Source organism: Canis lupus, chromosome 24 (genome assembly GCF_048164855.1).
Source record: "Canis lupus baileyi chromosome 24, mCanLup2.hap1, whole genome shotgun sequence".
NCBI classification, from domain to species: Eukaryota; Metazoa; Chordata; class Mammalia; order Carnivora; family Canidae; genus Canis; species Canis lupus.
In genome coordinates this window covers 22,278,597-22,301,946 of record NC_132861.1, presented here as the reverse complement: position 1 = coordinate 22,301,946, position 23,350 = coordinate 22,278,597, and the positions used below count along the sequence as shown (strand labels likewise).

The 23,350-nt window shown below is 34.9% G+C and overlaps 1 protein-coding gene across 7 annotated transcripts in view; it reads right to left on the bottom strand.

The window, feature by feature from the left end:
• Positions 1-23,350, bottom strand: part of CLCN3 (chloride voltage-gated channel 3) — an 88,120-nt gene that overhangs the window by 29,350 nt on the left and 35,420 nt on the right. For 3 of the 7 annotated variants that reach the window (XM_072795972.1, XM_072795974.1, XM_072795976.1), the window contains one exon: positions 6,451-6,608. In XM_072795972.1, coding sequence (XP_072652073.1) covers positions 6,451-6,608 — 158 coding nt within the window. Of the gene's footprint in view, positions 1-6,450; positions 6,609-7,450; positions 7,506-23,056; positions 23,321-23,350 lie in introns of those variants that run through there. The other 4 variants (XM_072795979.1, XM_072795975.1, XM_072795973.1 and 1 more) reach the window with 2 other exon arrangements.

Sequence of the window (23,350 nt, the reverse complement as noted above, 5' to 3'; positions counted from 1 at the left end):
GTAATGTATAAGCTAAATAATGGGAAAGGTGAGTTTGGGGCAGAACCACTATGTTAGACAATTGTTATACATGTAAAACAGATGATAAACATTTACCCAGAGATCTGCATTTTTAACAAAAACCTCAGGATTTGAGAGCAAGGGGTTCACAAACCACCTAGAGTCTGGCCTATGTTGTTTTAAATTGAATCAAATGTAGCTGATACACATCTTTTATATTAACAGAAATAAGATATTATTGCTTGAAATGTCTGTCATTCCCTGGCCATTTTCTGGTCCTAGCAATTACGTGGATTATGATATTCTTCATTTTTTAAACATTTTTTAAAGATTTATTTATTCATGAGAGACACACAGAGAGACAGAGGCAGAGGGAGAAACAGGCTCCATGCAGGAAGCCTGATGTGGGTCTCAATACCGGGACTCCAGGATCACGCCCTGAACTGAAAGGCAGGCGCTTAACCACTGAGCCACTCAGGCATCCCGAATGATATTCTTTAAAAGGTAAGGCCAGTTAATAATAGTACTATGCCCATAAATACAATATAGAAAAGTCATGTGAATAAAGGGCCTGCCAAAACTTGTAGGTCTATAAATATGCAGGTATGGAGAGTTCTAATTGCACTTGGAACATCTAGAGGCTCTCTTCTATCACTGTGTAGGGCAGAAGTGTCCTCTACTGAATACAGTGGAGGAAGTGAAATTAGCAGGATAGGAATACATTTGATTTCCAGATCTCACTCGACTAAGACACAAGAAAGCAACTCTTCCCTCTGTTAGTAAGAATGCAGTTTTAAACTTATCCCTAACTAGCCCAAACCTCTTCCATTCTATTAAGGATTGTTGCTTTAAAAAGCCATATTCTCAGACTTCAATGCTCAAACCGTCCCACAGTATGGGTACAGCTGGAATTCAAACATCTGGTCTATTTTAAGCCACAAGATCTCACTAAAAAGACTCCGTTAAGTTCTGAGTTGAATAACGCAATTTTATATCTTCTATACTATAAACAACCAATCTCAGATACTAAGTATTCTTTAAAGACTGAAGGTAGGTTCATTTCTTTAAAAAATAATCATTAAACCCCATGCTGCTTCTTAATGAGAATAACTATAATGTTTCAGATAATATGAGGTAAAAATTTGGAAATCATCTAAATATTCATCAATACAGTACTGGTTAAGTAAACTGAAGTGTATCATTTGTAATGAAAAATTCTGCACTCACTAAAAGAATGAGATAGATATGTGTTATACAGGGAAAAGAAGCAAAGTGGACAGAAGTGTGTACAGTATGCTGCAATTTATCTAAGAAAAAATAAGTATATAAATATACATACTTGTATTTTTTAAACATAAAGAAATTAAACCATACAGTTTTAAAAGTAAATCATTATTTTAAGAGGAGGGAGGCAAAACAGGTTAGAAGAGATGGTGACTTTAAAACAAAGTAATTTGTATGTGTGACCTTAGTGGGATAAACACTAAGAATAAAAACGATTATAGAAAAAAGAAAACACTACAACTTTTCAACAAGCACATCACTAATGATAGTATTGGTAATATTTTGAAACTGCGGTGTGTTGTAAAGTAAGTCATATATGTGATGTTGAGATTTTTGGTATGGCTGAAGGATGGTACAGATTTAAGACCCAAAAGATAAATAAAAGTCTTTTCATTACTGAATTTAAGTTAGAAGGTTCCTATAGACTTAAGAGGCTAAAAAACAATGGCTAACCCAGTCACAAGTACCTCTAGCGCCCACATCACCTATAAACCTTCTCCCTTCAAAGGAACCAGGGTTCCTCAGTGGCTGACTCCAGGTATGGTGCAGGAAATGTGTAAGATGAGCTAGTATCATCTTGTTTTCCTAGAATACACCAATCTACTTACTACAGATGTGTCAAAGGACACAAGCACCAACCCAAATAAGTCCCTGCTAGTCAAAAATGGAATAACATAGGCATCAACAAGGATAATAATAGGGATGATTAAAACACATCAAATATATTGAAATCTATGAGAGCATGAAGATAAAGAAACAGAAGCCAAACAAGCAAACCAAACTCTCACTGGCCAACTTCTGAGGATACTAGGGAACAATTTAATTTTAAATTATCCTTTTTCTGTACAATCTAAACTTCAGGGAATCCAGATACTTGGTACAAAGAAGGTTCTCTTTGTAGAAATTTTCATGCTAATAAATAAAAAAGGAATGACAATTAGATTACTGACATTTTGCAAAATACTGAAATAGTAATTTTTGAAATGATATAATGTAGATTTACTTTAAATTAAGAGGTAGAAGGGCTAACAAGTATAAGAAAAAGTTTGGGGGGAAAAGAGTAGGTATATGCACTGATATATAAAAGTTTTTCTTTTAAAAACAATAGTAAGACACTTGCACCCCAATGTTCATAGCAGCAATATCCACATTAGCCAAACTGTGGAAGGAGCTACAATGTCCTTCACATTAGCAGTAGATGAATGGATAAAGAATATGTGGTGTGTGTACACACACACACACACACACACACACAATGGACTATTACTCAGCCATCAGAAAGGATGAATACTTACCAAATTTATATTGACGTGGATGAATTGGAGGGTATTATGCTGAGTGAGATAAGTCAATCGGAGAAAGACAATTGTCATATGGTTTTATTCATACGTGGAATATAAGAAATAGTGAATGGGGCCATAAGGGAAGGAGGGAAACTGAGTGGAGAAAACTTATGAGAGGAAGACAAACCATGAGAGACCCCTAAATCTGGGAAACAACAAAGGGCTGCAGAAGGGGAGGTGGGTAGGAGGATGGGGTAACTGGGTGACAAGCATTAAGGAGCGCACTCATGATGAAATGAGCACTGGGTGTTATATGTTGGTAAAAATTTTTTAAAAAAGCACAAAAAATAAATAAAAATAACATCCACGTACAGTTTCCCAGGTTTAAAAAATTTTTATGTTTATGTAAGCATAGATCAAAGTATGGAAAAATGGTATTTGGCCTATCTAGAAAGAGATGATTGACAAGAATAGCTAGGACAGTGACCACTTCATATTATTATTATTTTTTCATATTATTTTAAATGTTATATTATTTTACATATTTTCAAGGACTAGGGACTATCTTTAAAACCAAAAGGCAAAAAATATACTGTGGTTTCTCTTAGTTTTGATTCTCTTTAAAATTTTATGAACATGATGTCGTATGGATACTTCATACTACCTTCACTTTGAAACACATTTAAACTCCAATCTGAGTAATTAATGACTTTGTAAATGTATATACTTCTAACTACAACTGATTTACTTAATAATCATACAAGATGCAAGAGTGTGCCTACACTAGGCATAATGGGATTAAAACACTGGTTCTTATAGTGTGGCCACATACACCTTGAGGATCTCGGAGACCTTCTTAAGGGGACCTTCAAGGTCAAAACTATTTTTATCAGAATATTAAAATGTGATGTGCCTTTTACACTGTGTTGACATTTTCACTGATAACACAAAAGGAAATGCAAAACGGCTGCTCCTCAGCACATATGGCAGTAGCATCCAAATGTACTGGCAGTCATTATTACATTCTTCACTGTCACATATCCCAGTTAAAAAAAAAAAAGTAAGTAAATACCAGTTTCAATTAAGAATGTCTTTAATGAAGTAGTAAAAATTACTATGCCTCAATCAGAGTCTTCTTTATATTACGTGTGATGATTTAGGTATACATAAAGCCTTCTGATACATACTGAAGTATGAGGTATGTCTTGAGGAGAAGCATGTGATTTACTTGAGTTGCAAAATAAACTTTACACCTACACCCGGAAGACCATTTTTACTTGAAACAAAGACATCAAACTATGGTTTTTCAGACTTAGGAATCTGACAGGCATCTTCCCAAAGACAAACCAAGTCTGTCATTTCAAGTGAAATAAATGTATATTTGTTTTTAATGACAGAATTTGAGCTTTCAAGTAAAAACAAGAATTTTGGAAAACTTGTATCTATCACTGTTAAAGATGACAGATTCCCAATACTTAAAGACTTTTCTAGAGATCAGGGCTAATATTAACAATTGTGATTTTTTTTTTTTAATGAAAAGTGTCAACACTTGAAAGAACTGCATAATAAATCAGTGAGTATTTTCCAAATGATCATTACATGATGTTATAAAATTATTCATTAGAGTTCAAAGTGAACTAACAGATTTTAATGTAACAAAAGGCAAAAAGTTCATTGATATAGTTTCGGATTACACATTGGCAACTAATCTTTAAGAAACTACCACCTGTCACTTTGGTATCAAAGAATATCCACAATGATATAAAAAGGTTATCAAAATATTCCTAGCTTATCCAATTACCTATCTGTATAAGGCTAGATTTTCTTCATATGTTTCAACCCAAATAACATATCACAACAGACTGAATGCAGAAGCAGATATTAGAATCCAGCAGTCTTGGGCAGCCCTGGTGGCGCAGCAGTTTAGCACCGCCTGCAGCCTGGGGTGTGATCCTGGAGACCCTGGATCGAGTCCCATGTCGGGCTCCCTGCATGGAGCCTGCTTCTCCCTCTGCCTGTGCCTCTGCCCCTTTCTCTCTCTCTCTGTCTCTATGAATAAATAAATAAAATCTTAAAAAAAAAAAAGAATCCAGCAATCTTTTATAAAACCAACAATGAGATTTATAAAAATGTAACATGTCACTCTCTCACTAAATATTTTTTATTTTAGAAAATATGTTTATTTTTCATAAAAAGGTTTTGTTTTCATAAAACTGTATCTTGATGTTAATGTGTAATGGGATTTTATTACTTTTAAATAAGTCAACGCATTAAAAATTTCTCAGTTTTTGTATCTAATATGGTAAACTAAGTTCCCTAGGCATTCTCAGCAACTATTCAGAGTTTAGAGTTCAAAAGTGTTCTCAGATGATAAAACAAAATAAAATAAATATGTATTTTTTCAAAAACTTTGAAAATCCCCACTGGTTGTATAGTGTCTTCCCAAAAAGGTAAATACCAAATGATGAATCTCAGGGGTTATACTTGTCAAAAAATAATCTAATTCTATTTTCAATTATACATGTATATGTTAATATGAAAGGTTGTAACTAATCTGTATGCAGTTATTTTCATTTATAAGTAAATTTCAGACCTCAAAGTTATAACAAGCCTTTTAGAATTTGGAATTTTATTTTTCAAAGAGATTCTTTTTCTATTTTTTAAAATTTATTTTTGGACTACATTGTATCACTAAGTCACAACCCACAAGTTGTACTGTTTAGAAGCCATTCTTATTTTAAATGTTTTTTATTTAATGGATAAAATATTGATTTAATTTTAAAATTTTTATTTATTTTAATTTAGCAGGAATTTATTTTTTGTTACAAATGGAACAAGTTTTTTTTTTTTTTTTCTTTTTGAAGATTTTATTTATTTATTCATGAGAGACACACAGAGAGAGGCAGAGAGCTAGGCAGAGGGAGAAGCAGGCTCCATGCAGGGAGCCCAATGTGGGACTCAATCCCGGGACTCTGGGATCACGCCCTGAGCCAAAGGCAGATGTTCAACTGCTGAGCCACCCAGGCATCCCAGAACAATTTATTTCGAAAGAAATTTTAGCCCAACTCCTTAGCCCAAGACATAGCTGAAATATACATTTGCTATAAAAGCCACTAGAAATATTATTGCAATATAAGTAATACTTTTTTTATTAGTAATTCATTACAACACTTAACATGCCCTTTACAGAACTCAATTTGAGAAATATCAGCATTTAAAATTGAGAAAGGAGCTAAAAGAAAACAATAAGACCCCACGAAACTATCCTTCCGTGTTTCTTCTTTCGCCATAAGAATCATATAACAAGTTTCTTCTTTTGCTGGAGCTCCTATGCTGTTCAAAGCCAAAAATCATGCTGACTTCTACACCTTGATTTTATGCTGTGTTTTCTCAGTCTTTCCTTCTTGTCTTATTATATTCTTCCTTGATTTTAAGCTACCTCAAAGTCCTTTCCAGGGGTATAAGTAAACTTTTAAAAAAATTACACATAAAGGGGATCCTGACTGGCTCAGCGGTTTAGCGCCTGCCTTTGGCCCAGGGTATGATTCTGGAGTCCAGGATTGAGTCCTGCGTCGGAGTCCCGGGATTGATTGAGTCCTGCGTCAGGCTCCCTGCATGGAGCCTGCTTCTCCCTATACCTGTGTCTCTGCCACACACACCCCGCCCCCCCGTGTCTCTCATGAATAAATAAATAAAATCTTTTAAAAAATTACATATACAGAGAAAAAACATGTATTACTTGTAAAATGTAGAAATTTACCTCAATGTACTTTAATGTATAGTAAGTATTTTGGCTGCCAGAGGTCAATGGCAAAGATATGTTATTAAGTGATCTAGCTGATCTAGTTATACACTACACTAAAAAATTACTGAAAATACTCACCCGTCTATGCCTCTCTCGGTCTTTACATTTCTCTCGCACCCAATCAATAGTATGGAAATCATCATATGTACCAACACCCGGAATTGGTTCATCCAAAAGATCCAGTAAGTGGGTAGAACTGTTAATGCTGCCTCCATTTGTCATTGTATAGTGAGTTCCTATAAAGCAAAAAAGAACAGTAAGTACATTTTATGAGAGACAATGGTGAACTAGGTAACCTTAGAAGTTCACTGGTAATTCATAAAGAAATAGTATCACTTGAAATGTAATAAAATAGGGGAAGAAAAATTATCAAGAAAAATTATCTAAAACTTGGAAATAAGGCAAAAGACCGTGGCATGTCCTTTCAAACTCAGACTAGAGTATCAAAAATAAGCCTGCCTCGTAGTCATCTTTTGCTCTGAGGAAGAGGGCTTTGATTTATTATTTTCTATTGGTTAGGACATAAACTCTATAAAGTTAGGTAATGACTTATAGAAGATTGATAAGTTGAAAATGAATGCTTTCATCTGGCAAAAAACATAATTCAATTTCATCTATAGAAAGGATATACTGAGAGTTGTAGTATTGGGGTTTTTTATTTTTGCCCTGTAGGAAAATTTCTTTCACTGATATTTCATATCACACATCCTCTTGACATGTGCCCACTATATACTTTTAAGAGAATTTAAGGTATCAGAAAGGATGTTGAAAGACAATTCACAAAAAAGAATTAAATTTTAAAAGTTCAATCTAACATAAATGGCTCTTAAAAAGTTCAATACAATACAAAAAAGAGAAATGCCTATCAAACCTACGTATCATTTCCCTCTATCAGATGGATAAAGATTAAACAGTTAATGCGCTGACTTGGCAAAGTTATGGGGAAGGAAAGCTTACCACAAAATTAGTTTTAAGTATAAACTGGTATAACTCCTTTGGGAAGTCAAAGCTACCAAAATTTAAATACACAGACACTCCCTAACCTAGCAAAGTCCACTTCCATTTTTCTCGCACTTACAACTGCATAAATCCGTAAGTTATACACAGTGTGGTGAAACATCTTACTGTGTGCTCTAGAAGGAAAACAAAAACAAATTAATGTCAAAGTGATCATAATCCAAAAGAAGAGTCAGCAAAAGAGCCAGAGAGCAAATACATTAGGCTCTGGAGGCCACACAGTCACAATAACACAACTCTGCCATAGTAACACAAAGAAAATCACAGATAATATATAATGAATAGGTATGGCTATGTTTTAATAATACTTTATTTACAAAACAGGTGAACAGCAGCATTTAGCTCAACCCCTGATCTTTTCCTTTTTAAAAATTTTATTCATTTATTCATGAGAGACATAGAGAGAGAGAGAGGCAGAGACTTAGGCAGAGGAAGAAGCAGGCTCCATACAGGAAGCCCGATGTGGGACTTGATTCTGGGACTCCAGGATCACGTCCTGAGCTGAAGGCAGACACTCAACCACTGAGCCACCAGGCGTCCCTCAAACCCTGATCTAAAGTCTCTAGAGCACGAACCAAACTCAACTGAATATATTTACTAGGAATTTTCTACTTAATGGCACTCTGCTAGATGTATAAGAGATACAAAGGTAGAGTACCTGGGTGGCTCAGTGGTTGAGCGTCTGCCTTTGGCTCAGGTCATGATTACAGGGTCCTGGGATCAAGTACCATATTGGGCTCCCTGCAGGGAACCTGCTTCTCCCTCTGCTTATCTGTGTCTCTCATGAATAAATAGTCTTTAAAAAAAAAGAGAGAGATGTGCAAAGGTAACAAAAACATCCCTGACTCAATGTAATATTGAATATTGTATTAATAAACAATGTCTATTTACTTCTACCAGATCAAACAGGGTTCTCTCTTCCTTTCCTATTTAATACAGTTGAATATTTGCCTTGGAAAGTATAAAACTTCTAAAAGAAGAGTATATTGATCTCAGCGTTTTGGCAGATGTACTCCAGGAATGAATAATTTATCATTCTTGGCCGAGGGTTTAAAAGGCCAATCCCTGCAATAGCCCATGTTGATTTACATAAAACAACTTTATACTTTTTACAATAGCTCTTTCTTCCTCTCTCTGCCCTGATTTTACTCATCAATTTCCACTTGGTAAAAGCTGCCTGAAAGGCCAGAAATTTTCTTAAGAAAAAAACTACAGAGAATAAACACAGTGAGTACTTATGTCTTGATAAATTTGAGAATCTCTGACTCTGCTTTCCACGTGATAATATTAAAATTGGCAATTTAAAAAAATCTTTTTGCAGGACATATCAAAAGCCTCTATAGCCTTCTGATATGATAACATCACTTCTGGCCAAAAATGCATAAACTGAATCTTAAAAGGAAAAACAAGATAAACACAAATTGAGGGAAATTCTACAAAATAAATGGCTTACATTCTTCAAAAAATGTCAAAGTCATGAAAGACAAATAACTGAGGAACTGTTCTAAAGCTATAGGAGACTCAAAAGATACGACAAATAAATATAATCATGCTCCTGGATTATTAGAATGTGGAACAGGAAAAAAAATGGGTTGTGGTTTTTTGGGGGTTTGCCTTAAAAGACAGAGTAAAATAACTGAAAAATTTGTAAGCAGTCTGTAGATCAGATAATAATACATATCAACAGTTTTCTGATTTGGGAATGTCAATCAATATCAGTTTTCTGATTTCATATAAGGGAATGTCCATTTACAAGGGAATACACACTAAAGTATTTATATATACATGCACATTTATTTTGTGTATTATATATACATATACAAAATAATTTATGTCAGAGAATAGCACATGTAACAGTGAAAGAAAGAATAAGAAAAAACAAACGTGGTAAAATGTTAACATTTCAGAAACCTGAGTGAAGTGTATATAGGACTCTTTTCACTATTTTCAACATCTCTAAGCCTGAAATTAAAAGAAAATGTTTTTAAAAGTCTACTATGATATATTTTGAGAACCTCCAACTCCCTCCACCTCTTGTTGGTTTTACTTGGGTAGAGTTAAAGAAACATGGGCTGTTGATCTTAATTATTACTCTTCTATTCAAAAAATAAAAAGCAGGGTGCCTGAGTGGGTCAGTGGTTGAGCGTCTGCCTTTGGCTCGGGTCATGGTCCCAGGGGCTCCCTGGGATCAAGTCCCGCATCAGCTCCCTGCAGTGAGCCTGCTTCTCCCTCTGCCTATGTCTGTGCTTTTCTCTCTCTGCTTCTCATGAATAAATAAAATCTTTTCAAACATAAATAAAAAGCAAAATTTCTATACTACTTAACATATATCCACACAATATGTCACCAGCCTCATGATAAGAATTGTCAAGTTGTTTGCACCACAAAGATGATAAGCAAATGGAGCATGTATTACTCTAACAGACATAAGCCAGGAAATAGAAAAGTAGACACTTATTTTTATGAGGTAGCAAAAAGTATAGCAACAAAATAAACAATATTTACATTAACTATGGGTCTTGTCTTTAATGATTTTCAAATACTCTGCAGAAACTACTTTCACATCTAATTTACAAAACTATGCAGCAATTCAAAATACCTGAAAACCAGAAATAAAGGATTCAAATTTTTTAAACCAGAGGACCCTGTGAACCAATGTTTTGTGCTTTGGGGCTTTCAGGTTGTGTCCCTTAAACTTCTGTGGCTGCTACAGAACATGTTAGCATGAGAATTAGCCAGAGCAGTTTGTGTCTTCAACAGACTGTTTGTAGGTCAGTGTATCCCTTTATCCCTATTTGCTTCTACACACAGAGCAATAGTGTTTGAAAAGTATTCTCCCCAGTATTATAGGGAGAAATACTAACTGGTGTTTTTGGTTTTAGGGGAGCCCACGGAAACAGTCACAGTTTCCCCTCCAAATTATTTCTAAAGGAAATCTGGGGCATTCTTGCAACTCCTGTTACCCAACTGGCTTGGACAGTAACCAGGGAAGATTTTGGTATGAAAGTAAAAACTTTTTGCTGAGACAAATGATTAGAGTATTTCTTTGGCTCTGATATATATAATTAAATGGAATCCCCAGGAAGAGAAAGGGAGACATTTCAATTTGGCTTTAATTTCTCTCCTTTTACCATGTTCCTTACTCATTGTACAGGGCTATTACCAAAAACTGAAAGATATCATACTGAATGTGAAATCAATTAACATTTTTTTTTAATTTAAAATTTGTACTTGCAGAGTGTCACATTTAGTGGTCTGTCCTCTGCTCTGCTTTCTCTCATTTTTTAATAATACAGAAGTGGGAACCCGTCCATTTACAAGAGACATTTGACTCACGGATCTATTTTCTATTTCTCATAGCCTCTGAAGTCACCACACTCTTGGCAGGGATTTTGCACTCAATAGTTCAGAGGCCCCCAGACAGATTACAAATTGTGACAAAAGGTGTGAGTTGTACAGACTGGATTCATCACAAATTTTCCCAGAATTCCAGATAAAGTGTTTCAGCCTTCATCTGGATCATGAAAAATATGGTGGGGGATCCACAGTACCCTCCCCATAGGTTGCAGGTTGTTACCAGAATAAAAAAGTACAAAGAGATGTCCAAATTGCTGGGGCACCTGGGTAGCTCACTTGAGCTCAGATCATAGATCAGAGTCCTAGGATCAGGCCTGGCATCAGGCTCTCTGCTCAGCAGGGAATCTCCAAATCTCTCTCCCCTTGCTTGTACATGCTCCCATTCTCTCAACAGAATGAATAAAAATCTTAAAAAAAAAAAAAAAAAAAGATGGGGCGCCTGGGTGGCTCAGTGGTTGAGTCTGCCTTTGGCTCAGGTCGTGATTCCGAGGTCCCAGGGAGCCCCACATCGGGCTCCCTGCAAGGGAGCTTGCTTCTCCCTCTGTATGTGTCTCTGCCTCTTTCTGTGTGTCTCTCATGAATAAATAAAATCTTAAAAAATTAAAATTAAAAAAAGATGTCCATATTGGGAAAAAGATATAATAAAGATGCTTGAGTTAAAAAAAGAACATACTCCTCAAATTCACAAAAATATCCTTTCAGTGAATGAAAAAACTTTCTGAAAGTGGTTAAACATTTGATAAGAATCAAGCCCCTGAAGTTGTCACAAGGACTTCCAACAGAGGAGGACATGCCTAACACATGCATCAAGAGTACTGGGGAGTCAATAGTGCAGAGACACCTAAACCCTATAGTTCAGAAGGCAGTTAAGTTCTAATGCCAGAGCAATTTCATATTTAGAAATGTAAATCATTTTTATTTAAAGATAATGAGAAAGAGTTTCTCAATCTATCCTGAAAAATAGAAAAGAAAGGAAAGCTTTCAGTGCTTCCATTCTAGGAGGCCTAAATTATCCTGATATCAAAGCCAGACAAAAACACTACAAAACAAGAAAATTGCAGACTAATATCTCTGGTAACCATAGATGCAAAAAAAAACCCAACAAAATATTAGGACACCAAATTCAAAAATGCATTATAAGCATGATTCACCATGATCAAGTAGACTTTATTCCAGGGATGCAAAGATGGATCAATATCCACAAACCAATGTGATGCACCACATTAACAAAATGGAGAAAAATCATATGATCATCTCAATAGATGCAGAAAAAGCATTTGACAATATTCAACATTTGTTTATAATAAAAACTCAACAAAGTGGGGACAGGGGGAATATACTCAATATGGGACAAAACCACATCATACTTCATGGTGAAAAGCTAAAGATTTCCCACTAAGATCAGGAACAAGACTGTGCTTATCATTTTTATTCAACACATTACTGGAAGATCTAACAACAGCAATCAGACAAGGAAGATATAAAACTGTCATTATTTACAGGTGACATAATACTATATACAGAAAACCCTAAAGACTCTACCAAGAAACTATCAGAAGTAATAAATGAATTCAGCAAATCTGCAGGATAAAAAAATCAATACACAGAAATCTGCTTTTTCTTAATTTTTTTCTGATTTTTTTATTAGTCTATAGAATGCAACAGATTTCTGATTCAGCTGGCTATTTAAAAAAAAGATTCCAACTTTTACTTGAATATGTGTGACATTTCATATATTTCTTTTATAGTTTGTTCTGCTAAACATGGAAATCTGAGTAGTATGAAGAAGGAGACAGACTTCCTATCCTACTCTAAACTGGGTAGGGAACATTCATTTCTAACAGTATAATAGAAGTGCCTATATATCCCACATTAGGAATAATTTTAAAGATATAATGCATCCTAATAATAACGATGGTTTTTAAATATTCCTAATGTATCATTTTTTATTATTAGTTTCAGAGGTAGAGGTCAGTGACTCATCAGTCTTATATAACACTCAGTGCTCACTACATCACGTGCCCTCCTTAATGTCCATCACCCAGTTACCACATCCCACCCCACCTCCCCTCCAGCAGTTTGTTTCTTATGATTAAGAGTCTCATGGTTTGTCTCCCTCTCTGATTTCATCTTGTTTTATTTTTTCTTCTCTTCCCTATGATCCTCTGTTTTGTTTCTTAAATTTCACGAGTAAGAGCATATGATCATTGTCTTTCTCTGATTTACTTATTTCGCTTTGCATAATATCCTCTAGTTCCATCCACATCATTGCAATTGGCAAGATTTCATTTTTTGATGGCAGAGTAATATTCCATTTTATATATATATGAACCACATCTTCATCCATTCATCTGTCAATGGACATCCGGGCTCTCTCCACAGTTTGGCTATTGTGGACACTGCTGCTATACACATTGTGGTGCAGGTGCCCCTTTGGATCACTACACTTGCATCTTTGGGGTAAATACCCAGTAGTGCAATTGCTGGAGCACAGGGTAGCTCTATTTTCAACCTTCTGAGGAATCTCCATACTGTTTTCCAGAGTGGGTGCACCATCTTACATTACCACCAACAGTGCAAGAGGGTTCCACATCCTCAGGAACACCTTATGTATCATCTCTGTGTATAGTTCACTGCAACCTAGCTTTTATAAAGTTTAACTTACATATATTAAAATGAGATAAGTACAAATAATTGTGTTAATAAAATTTTTATGAATCGTACAAGTTATCTAGCTTCACCTCTCAACTTCATCTTATGTATGAATGAAGCATGTATCTTTTAATACCACAAGCACAGATTAAAGTATATACATTCATGAATATGTATATAAAGTAGATCTCTCTCTTGCCTAAAATAATACTTCAATGGTTGGTTAATTTGAAAATTATAATTTAGCTTTTCTAAAACTGATATCTGGAAGGGAATCTATAAGACAAAGAATGAAAATGACAATGAAATAAAGGTGGTCAGGCAATCCTTCCCTGATCATGCCTTTGTCCTTAGAAAATGCTCTTCTTATAGTTGCACTTCGTTAACACAAAATGACATGATTTACCTACCCTGGCCTTCCCATTTCTCAAGGCACATACAGCTTGCATTTACTTATCTGTGAAGACAGTAGTAGAGGTGCACCAGAATACCTTCTGAAAATACTAATCAAGGTTCCTTACCCAATATTATTTCCTTGTCCTCTCCACATTTTTCTCCTATTAATTCGGTGAGGCATCAATTGCCACAGGAAAAGAAATACGCAACAGAACATAGAAAACAAGAGCCATTAATATGGCTTCCGAGTTTCATAGTTAGGTTTTTAAAATCCATTAGAAAAGGCAAAATTTTAAAAGCCAGTACCTTGGAGTTATAAGAGATAGGTTTCTAGGTTTCAAAAGGCTTTAAATACAATGGCTTCGACTTTCTGCAATAAGACATGGACTGAAAAAAGACTAGATGAAGAACCAATCCTTCATAACTACACAAAGTTTGCTGGGAAGCAAGGAGGGGAACTGAGTAAACAAGAGTTATGATAATTAAACTGGCAAGTGGCTTCAGCCTTTAACATTCTCCTATAATGAAAAAAATACAGATGAGATCATTCTAGCCACACTTATTTACAAGCCCTTTATTACTAAGCATACTTTCTAAAAACTACCTTATATCATTGAGTGCATATGCACATCATTTTCAATATACTTCAGATATGCACATCATTTTCAATATACTTCAGATTACTTTAACTGCTGTGACCTACTGTAATTTAAACTTCCAGGTTAGTTTGCATTACAAACAGTACATGCAATAAACATATGTGAGCCTAATTAGTCATCCTCTTTCCCAATTAGTTTTTAAATTTTTAACTTTTTTCTTGTTCTTAACATTTTTCCTCAAACAGGTACCCAGATAGTAAATATCAATAACCAGGTGTATCTCCAAATTTAAAATGACCACATTAACCAGCAGCTGTCCTCAGATTAGGATTTTTCTTTGTATAATACTCCCTTATTGTTTCTACCCACCTAGAAACCCCTTCCCTTTCTTTCTGTGATAGAACCCAATTATTTTTAGGAAGCTTCTTTCCTTCGTTGCATGTAATCTTGTGGAGAACACTGATCAAGGTATCCTCCCCTCCCCAGCTAAGACAAAGGCACATGATCCAAGCTAGACTGATCAAATCCTCTCCTAGAAATGTAAATCTTGAACACTGTGATACACTGTGGGAGTCTGTTAATGTCAATGACTTAACTTCAAAAGGATATAGGATAGTTCCTACTACTTGGACTGTAAGAAAGTATAATCTGAAAGTAGTTCCCAAATTTAAGAAAAAAATGAAAAACTTTTCTGGAGTCCTATCAGATGCCAGAGATTACCCTTCTACTACACAATGGCTGGGAGAATAAAAAAAGGCTGCCTTCTTTTCAGAGTAACCTAGTAGAGAAATTCCATGACCTTAATGAGCTTGGAGATCAGGCCTAAAGTCATTCTCCAGCTCTGCCATTTATTAGCTATTTAACTATATCCTTCACAACTTACTTACAAACCTCTTAGAGGTACCTGGGTTTTTTTCACCCACTTTTAGAGTACGATGTGTAAACTGATGATAATCTGACAAACAGGAATTCAATAAGCATGACCTAGTGTTTCTGCTCAAATAATCTGGTATTTAAAACTGCACCAGGCTGCATTATTCATATGGCATTACTCTTAACCCAAAGATTCACAAAAAGACACAGAAAGGGGAAAAATACCTTACAAATTTGAATGATGAGCTCTTCTACAATTGTATATTAAAAATCCTGTAGTTTTAAAAAAATATCATTTAATTCATTATGCCCAACTGGCATGGACACAAACAGATTTCTAAAATCTATGGTCAATAACCAATCTTTCCATGAAACGGACATTTTGTAATTAGAAAACACTAACATTAAAAAAAAAAAAAAGAAAACACTAACATTATTTCATAGTTCAAGTATTATCAACACTATAAAACACCTCAGTAAGCAGGAAAAATTATCTAATCAACGAGCTGTTAACTGGGTTGTAGTTTTCTTGCAAAAACAATTTTATTGATAAAGAACTTTATTTTTTTCTCCAGATGTAGAATTTTATATCTCTTCAACTTCCCAGTCCTCAGCAACTACTAATCTACTTTCTGCCTACATGGATTTGCCTATTTGCCATTTTATATAAACGGAATCAGAAATACATAATTTTTTGTATTTGGATTCTTTTATTTAGTATGTATTCAAAGTTCATCCATGTCACAACATGTATGAGTACTTCATTTCTTGAGTGAATATCGCATTAATGGATATTCCATAATATTCCATTAAACCACTGATGGACATTTAGATTGTTTTCTCCTTTTAGCTATTATGAAAAATGCTTCTATAAGCAGTTAAGTACAAAAGTATGTACGAATTCATACATACCTATGTAAACAGAAACTCATTTACCAATATCTATAATCTAAACAAAAAAAGAGTTTGTCTTTTCAACAAATGATGCTGGGACAACTGGCTATCCACATGCAAAATAAAGCTGGACTTGTACCTCACACTATACATAAAAAATAACTCAAAATGGATCACAGATCTAAATGCAAGGGCTAACTAAAACTAGAAAACTCTTAAAAGGAAACAGAAGAGTAAATGTTTATGACCTTGGGTTAGGCAATGGTTTTGCAAATAAAACACCAAAGCACAAGTGACAAAAGAAATAACGAATAAACTAGACTAGATCAGAATTTTAAAAATTCTTTCCTACCTCTATAGAAGCCAGATACTGCTATCTATCTGGTATCTAACAACAATAAAACATTATCTACATTGTTTTTGGCACTTTATATATATTAGCTCATTTAATCCTCACAACAACCCCATGAAATAGGTATTACTCCATTTCATAAATTAGAAAAACAAAACCCAAAGAGTTAAGGTCACACATCTACTAAGGAGTTAACAGAGATTCAAATTCAAGCAGTATGATTCTAAAGGCATATCTTACCACTATGGAATACTGACTAAAAAATAATTTCATGGTTAGTCTGCCTGCATACGTATACTGTAAGATATGTGGACACTCCTCTCTCCTAGTGGGTCTAAGAACTCTTAGGTAGTGCCTTCTCCCAAAACACCTGTGCACAGGCATTTTTCAGACAATTAATACAATCCTACCCTTCACCGTTATCATCCCTCTTTGCCTTCGGTTCCAAACTTGTCCTATATTATTTAAAATGCTGTAACGAAAAATTATGGCAATACTACTCATGGGCACTGCTTTGCTACCAGCACTCATGTTCCTATGCTGTAGCAGGGGCCTGTGACAATAAATCTATTCCATTTTCAGCATCAGGTTGTTACAGATTCATTTTGGGCCATAAGAATCCTACTTTACCCCAGGGAGAGCTAACTGCCCCTCCATGTGTATACTTAGAAACTGGTTTTCAAACTTATGTGACTGTGGCCCATAGCAAGAAACATTTCTCACTAACATAGTGAGAAAGGTATACAGACATATACCTAAATAAAACCAAAGTTTAGTATACTTACTTTCTGGCAAATACAGTCATACTTTACTATTTTCTTTCTCTTTTTTTTTTTTTTTTTTTTTTGATACTAGTCACAACCCAGTTGATTTCATGACCAACACATTAAAATATGCAATTTGACAAACACTGAACTAAAATACAGACATTAATAAAATTATCTGCTTTTCCACAAAAAAACCTTTATATTCCCACCCACTTGGCCCACAATATATACTTGCCAAACTGAACTAAAAAACAAAAACAAAAACAAAAAAACACTGGGGGAAAAAAAACTACTGTTACACCTTGAACTGAACTTATTAGTAAATTTCATAGTCACACATGTTCAGCAGCCTAAGTCTTTTCTCCAAGGGGAATAGCCAAATACTAGGCTGGGATGAAAAAGTAGGTATGCATTTATTTATTAAGACTAGTTCTTAACTACTTCTAGAGTCCATTTCAAAAGATACAAGAGCTGTGATCCTTGGCATTTAAAATCATAATGCAGACTACTATCCTATTACAGACACACCACACATTTTTTTTAATTATGAAAAAAAAAGGCAGCCAGTAACCCAAAATTCTACATATTCTGACTACTCAGTTTCTTCTGTATATTACAGGAAGTCTAGTCCCCATTGTGCTTTTTTTTTTCCTTCCCTCTGTGACCTTACTGATAAGAAATGATCATCCTGGTGAGGGAGGGGAAAGTAAATGTAAGTTGATAGTGGAAGTTCCAGAATGTTAACAGGCTCCCAAATGAAAGATTAAAAAGGTTAATGGCAAGCACAGTGCAAAGTTCTTAGTAGGTGGTCAATTAAATGTCCACTGGATAAATGAAGAAACTATATGCTCTTGAAATTTGTTCTGCCATCCACAGTCATATTTAAGATTTAAACTATAAAGACTGGGAAATTAAAACCAAATTCCAAAGAAGTTGACCAGAGATATACAGGCAGTCAATAGCAATGCTGAGTCCATTACCCAATTCACTGTTTTCTTCTCTGTTCCATTGCCATCCCAAAATAAAAAGCCACATCCTTAGGTAGAGATAATAAAGTAGATATAAAGACACCTGTATAACTGGAAACAAATTCCATGTTCATTTGTTATCTCTGAAATGTAAGATAATGTGTGTATTATATGAATAAAAGACTTATGAAATTTGCTTTCTTGAGTGGCAAGAGGAATAAACTGAAAGAAATCTTTTTGATTTAATTAAGGTTTTAATGGACTCCCAACAGTACAAATTAAACATATGCTTATTTAAAAACAAAAACAAAACTTTCAAATATAATTTAAGCCACCAGTCTCCTGTGGCTTTGTGTAGTCACAAAGCAGAGATCTCAATGGCAGGCAAATGGCCAAAATTACAAACCTACTCTATATGGCAGGAAATTTGCTCACATTTTGAAATCTTGATACACAAAGCATTTCTGACTTAACGACAAGCCATAAGATAAAAAAATAATCATAGTAAAATGCCCGTTATTTTTAGAAAATAGAGCTAGAGATAGTAATATGAACCAGATTTTTGTGAAGGTTTTAAGTTCCGATACTGTGAGCAAAATAAATTTAAACACAGGCTTTGTTTTTATACTATTGTTTTAGAATACAAAGAGTTCCTGACATCGAATAAAGAATATTTGTTTTTTTAGTTTACACTTATATGAATAAATTTGTAAGAAGAGACATAAAATTTTTCTAATTGGCAAAAAGAGGTAATGGAAGTACAGTAAGGACCTGCATCCTAACATCATTTTACAAAGAGCCTACAGAACATCCCTTTGGCAGTAAAAATATCATCTAACACCTGGATTTCCAAATAATGTGCAAAAAATGCTAATGATACTTTTTTTGAGGAGATAAAAAATGAACAAGTTCATCTATTATACTAGTAACAAAAGCGGCAGCCTGGGTGGCTCAGCAGTTTATCACCGCCTTCAGCCCAGGGCCTGATCCTGGAAACCTGGGATCAAGTCCGGTGTCGGGCTCCCTGCATGGAGCCTGCTTCCTCCTCTGCCTCTCTCTCTCTCAATCTCTCTCTCTCTCTCTCTCTCTCTCTCTGTCTTTCATGAATAAATAAATAAAATTTAAAAATATATACTTTATCCAAATACATTTCTGAGCTAATGTATATCAAGAACGACTTCAGGGAGAACCTTAAGACCCCAAAAGTTTATCTCATTAGGAAGCCCCCACTTTTTGTTCTTTAAGACCATAATTGGTCTGGCATTCAAACTCCTCTAGGATCTGGCACTCTTCTGCCTGGCTATTCTGCCCCCGAATAGCCCCATGGATAAGCAAAACTAATCAGGAAACCACATATTAGGCATTTACTCCCATCAGAGCATTTACTCATTCTATCCTCTCTCTACTAGGAATGTCCTATCAAATTCCCTTGTGTACTTGAAACCTTGGCCTACTTCGACAGCACTCATCAAAAGGAGACTGATCTCTTCCTCCCCTAAAATCCCACAGACCAGGGACTCTATACCACTCAATAGAAACTTATTAACTTCCTTGGGCTTTGTTTCTTTGTTTCTAAACTTGGGAAGCTTTCTAATGCCCCTGCCAGGCTCCAAATGCCACGAATTAGCATGGATATACAGAGTGAGAGGGACTATTTCACCATAACTGGAGCATGAGCCAAATCATTTGGATTGAATCCTAACTTCCCTTCATGATTTCTTTACCTCAGTTCTGTCAATAGGAAAATGGGGATTCTAACAGGACCTAAGTCACAAGTCTGTGAGGAGGATTAAATGATTTGTTACACATGAATGAATATACCAAAGCACTTACAAAAGTATCTGGCAAACAGTAAATTCTATACTAAATATTAGCTATTATTAATATTACTATTACTACCACCATCATTCTCCACAACAGCACCTAATAGGACCTTTTCCATACAAGAACTCAGTAAATACTTGAATGAAATATTTAATCTTCAATAATTTTTAAAGGGCCCTCATGGAGTAAAAGAAAGGCCTGAAAGAAGAAAAGAATTCAACTCCCCAAACTGCTTGAACTTCATGAACAAATTAAGAAAAAGTCAAAGTATTAAAGCTAACATCCAAATTAACCAAGTTTTTAATTCTTTTCCTTATAAAAATGGAACACACATTTTATGAAAAAGCTTGATAGTTTCTGTATAGGAAATTTACATCAGACATAGCTATTTCTAAAAGGCATTTTAAGGCATTTCTTAATTTCTAATCTATCGACATATTAACTAATTCGATGTTTAATCTACTTACATTTCTTTCTTTTTTTTTTTTTTTTTTATTTGTGATAGTCACAGAGAGAGAGAGAGAGAGAGAGAGAATGAGGCAGAGACACAGGCAGAGGAAGAAGCAGGCTCCATGCACCGGGAGCCCGACGTGGGATTCGATCCCGGGTCTCCAGGATCGCGCCCTGGGCCAAAGGCAGGCGCCAAACCGCTGCGCCACCCAGGGATCCCTCTACTTACATTTCCAGTCTTCTCTATATTATCAACTTAAGTAGAAAGCTTCATCATTTACCATCTCACTTTGAAAAATAGAACTGAATTTTATTTACTCCACAAAGGTAATCCCTAACTCTAGCATTCAGAGACTCAGTAACAGATTCATGTCTATTTTGTTGATACCCTTTACAATTTTACATTTTGAATACCTGCCTCTTCATTCTTCATCAGCCTAAAGAAATCTTTCTAGTCATGGTAATTTCATCCTCATAAGAAAGCTGATTCAGTTTTCTTGATTTATGCTAGCTGCTTGTTTCTACATCTCCAGTTCCTTTGTGTGGACCCATGGCTACAATAGGTCATAAATTACGGAAAACAAATAACCTCTTATCCATAGATATCAGGATACCACAGTACACTCAAGTGGGCCTAATAACTGACTGATCTGTACTACAAAGACACAATGTTACTTTCAAATAGTTGGCTTATATTACAGTAAGTCTCATCAAGGGATAAGGAACCTATCTGGGCTGCTAAGAATGTGCCTGATTTAGACCTTAAGCAAGATTCCTAAAAGACTATTCATGAAAATATAAGGGAAACAAAAAGCTTACGTTTTAGTAATAACCATGCCTTACTCTCACATAAGCTTTGGCTTCTTATTATTAGCATATCTCATAGAGATCGAGTCCATATTAAGTTCAAAGACTGTCAAGCCCAACACTGAGAATTTAAATTTCCCAAGCCCAGGTTTTCTGGTTTATCACCATCAAGAAACAGATGTTGTAATAGCTCAGAGAAAACACAGTTTGTCTTGTTTTACAGTTTAATTACTGATTAGCAAATACTGTGACATTTGAACAGTCACCATGCATTCACATTGCTTCCTATTTAAAGAAATCCTTACCAGAAAAGAAGTGATGAAAACATAGGAAAAAGGAGAGTTTATGAACACATTAAAAATTGGAAAATTAAAAGACAAACCAAAAAAACCCGAGTGGTAAGATAATGAGAAAATTTTATTTTCTTCTTTATGCTTTTAAATATTTCCCCAAATGTTTAAAACAATATGTATACATACTTATATAGAAAATTTTTATTGAGAAAAACTCTGTAAGGAAAAGTACACTATATTTTAACATGATCTTCGTATAGTTTTTCTCAAAATCTGAAAAGCTTTTACAAACAACAGAATACTACAGGATAACCAATGTTACAACTGCTCAGAGCCTAAATTGTGTCCAACAGACATAATGCAACCAGTAAATATCTGCTGAATACCTTAACATTTTCTAATCCTAACAGAACTTAGTACTAAAAAAAAGTTATCAGAATACAAACTATATTTTAAATAAATCAGCTAAATATGCTCATGACTTCCTTATTTGTTTCATAAACCAAAGTTTGGGTTGAACCATAAAATGAGTTTATAATATCATGCTGTAATTCAAATTAATGTGGCTCATAAATGAAATCATCTAGTTGAGATTTTTCTTAACGTTCAATTGTTTTTCTAGAACTACCAACTAGTCTATTTTTAGATTATTTTAAGAAAAATTTTAAAAGGACAGTTCTATTAACAAGTAATCAGTTTTATGAAGACCCAGGCAGTGCCTTCCAAAAGATTTACATGAATGCTGGGTGCTTTTCCAGTTTTTACAAACTACGGGGTATTATTTTTTCTGGCATGTAAAAATTACCCTAAATGTTTTACTCACATCAGTTTTCATAAAATACCTGTAGGAGACAATGTAGTTAATGTTAATCAGCTGAAATAGATATTAAGTGAAAAAAATAATTTAAGAATTTGTTCATCTTTATTGCCATCTTCAAGTGTTCTAAAATGTAGACAGAGAGCTTTTACTATAAATTTACTTCGTGGTGGCAAAAGCTACATAGGAACTGGCAGCAGTTGAAACACACAGGTGCACAGACACATACTTGATTTCTCTGTGTCAATGAAAGGAAACACGTAAGTTTTTAAAAAACATTACTTTTTAGGTGCTAACATGACACTAGTTAGCTGTAAAAGCGGATTAATTCATTTTCGCAGTTAAATAGCAAGAGGATTTTCACATAGAAGATGGAGTCAGAGTACGAGTCCAAGTCCGATGTGATCTGAAGCAGTACTAATCTGCACAGAGAAAACAATCAGGGACGACTACAGAGCCATTCAGAAGGCGGCATTTGCCCCTTAAAACATTATAGGGCAACTAAACAACATACTGCAATATTTAAAGGACAATCCAGAACCTGTTTTAAACTACAGAACCGCCCAGCCACATGCAAAACATACCAACAGAGGATTCATAGCAAGGGGATGGTATTACCTCTTTTATGTAATTCTCTCAAGGGAATACAGTCTCCTCCCCCGTCATAAGGCAAATAGGGATCAGAAGCAGCATCCATGATTAGAATTTTTAAAAAGAAGACGAAAAAGAAAAAGAAAAGCTCACTAGCTTAAAAAAAAACTGGCATTTCTTCCACCCCTGCTGCAGCAAGCGAGGGAGATGCCATATTTGATGAGGGTTAGAACTGTATGTAGTTCGACTCACTGAAGCAACTGGGTTCTTCCACAGTGAATGATGTCATCAAAGGGAAATTATTGCAGCCCGGTTGCTAGT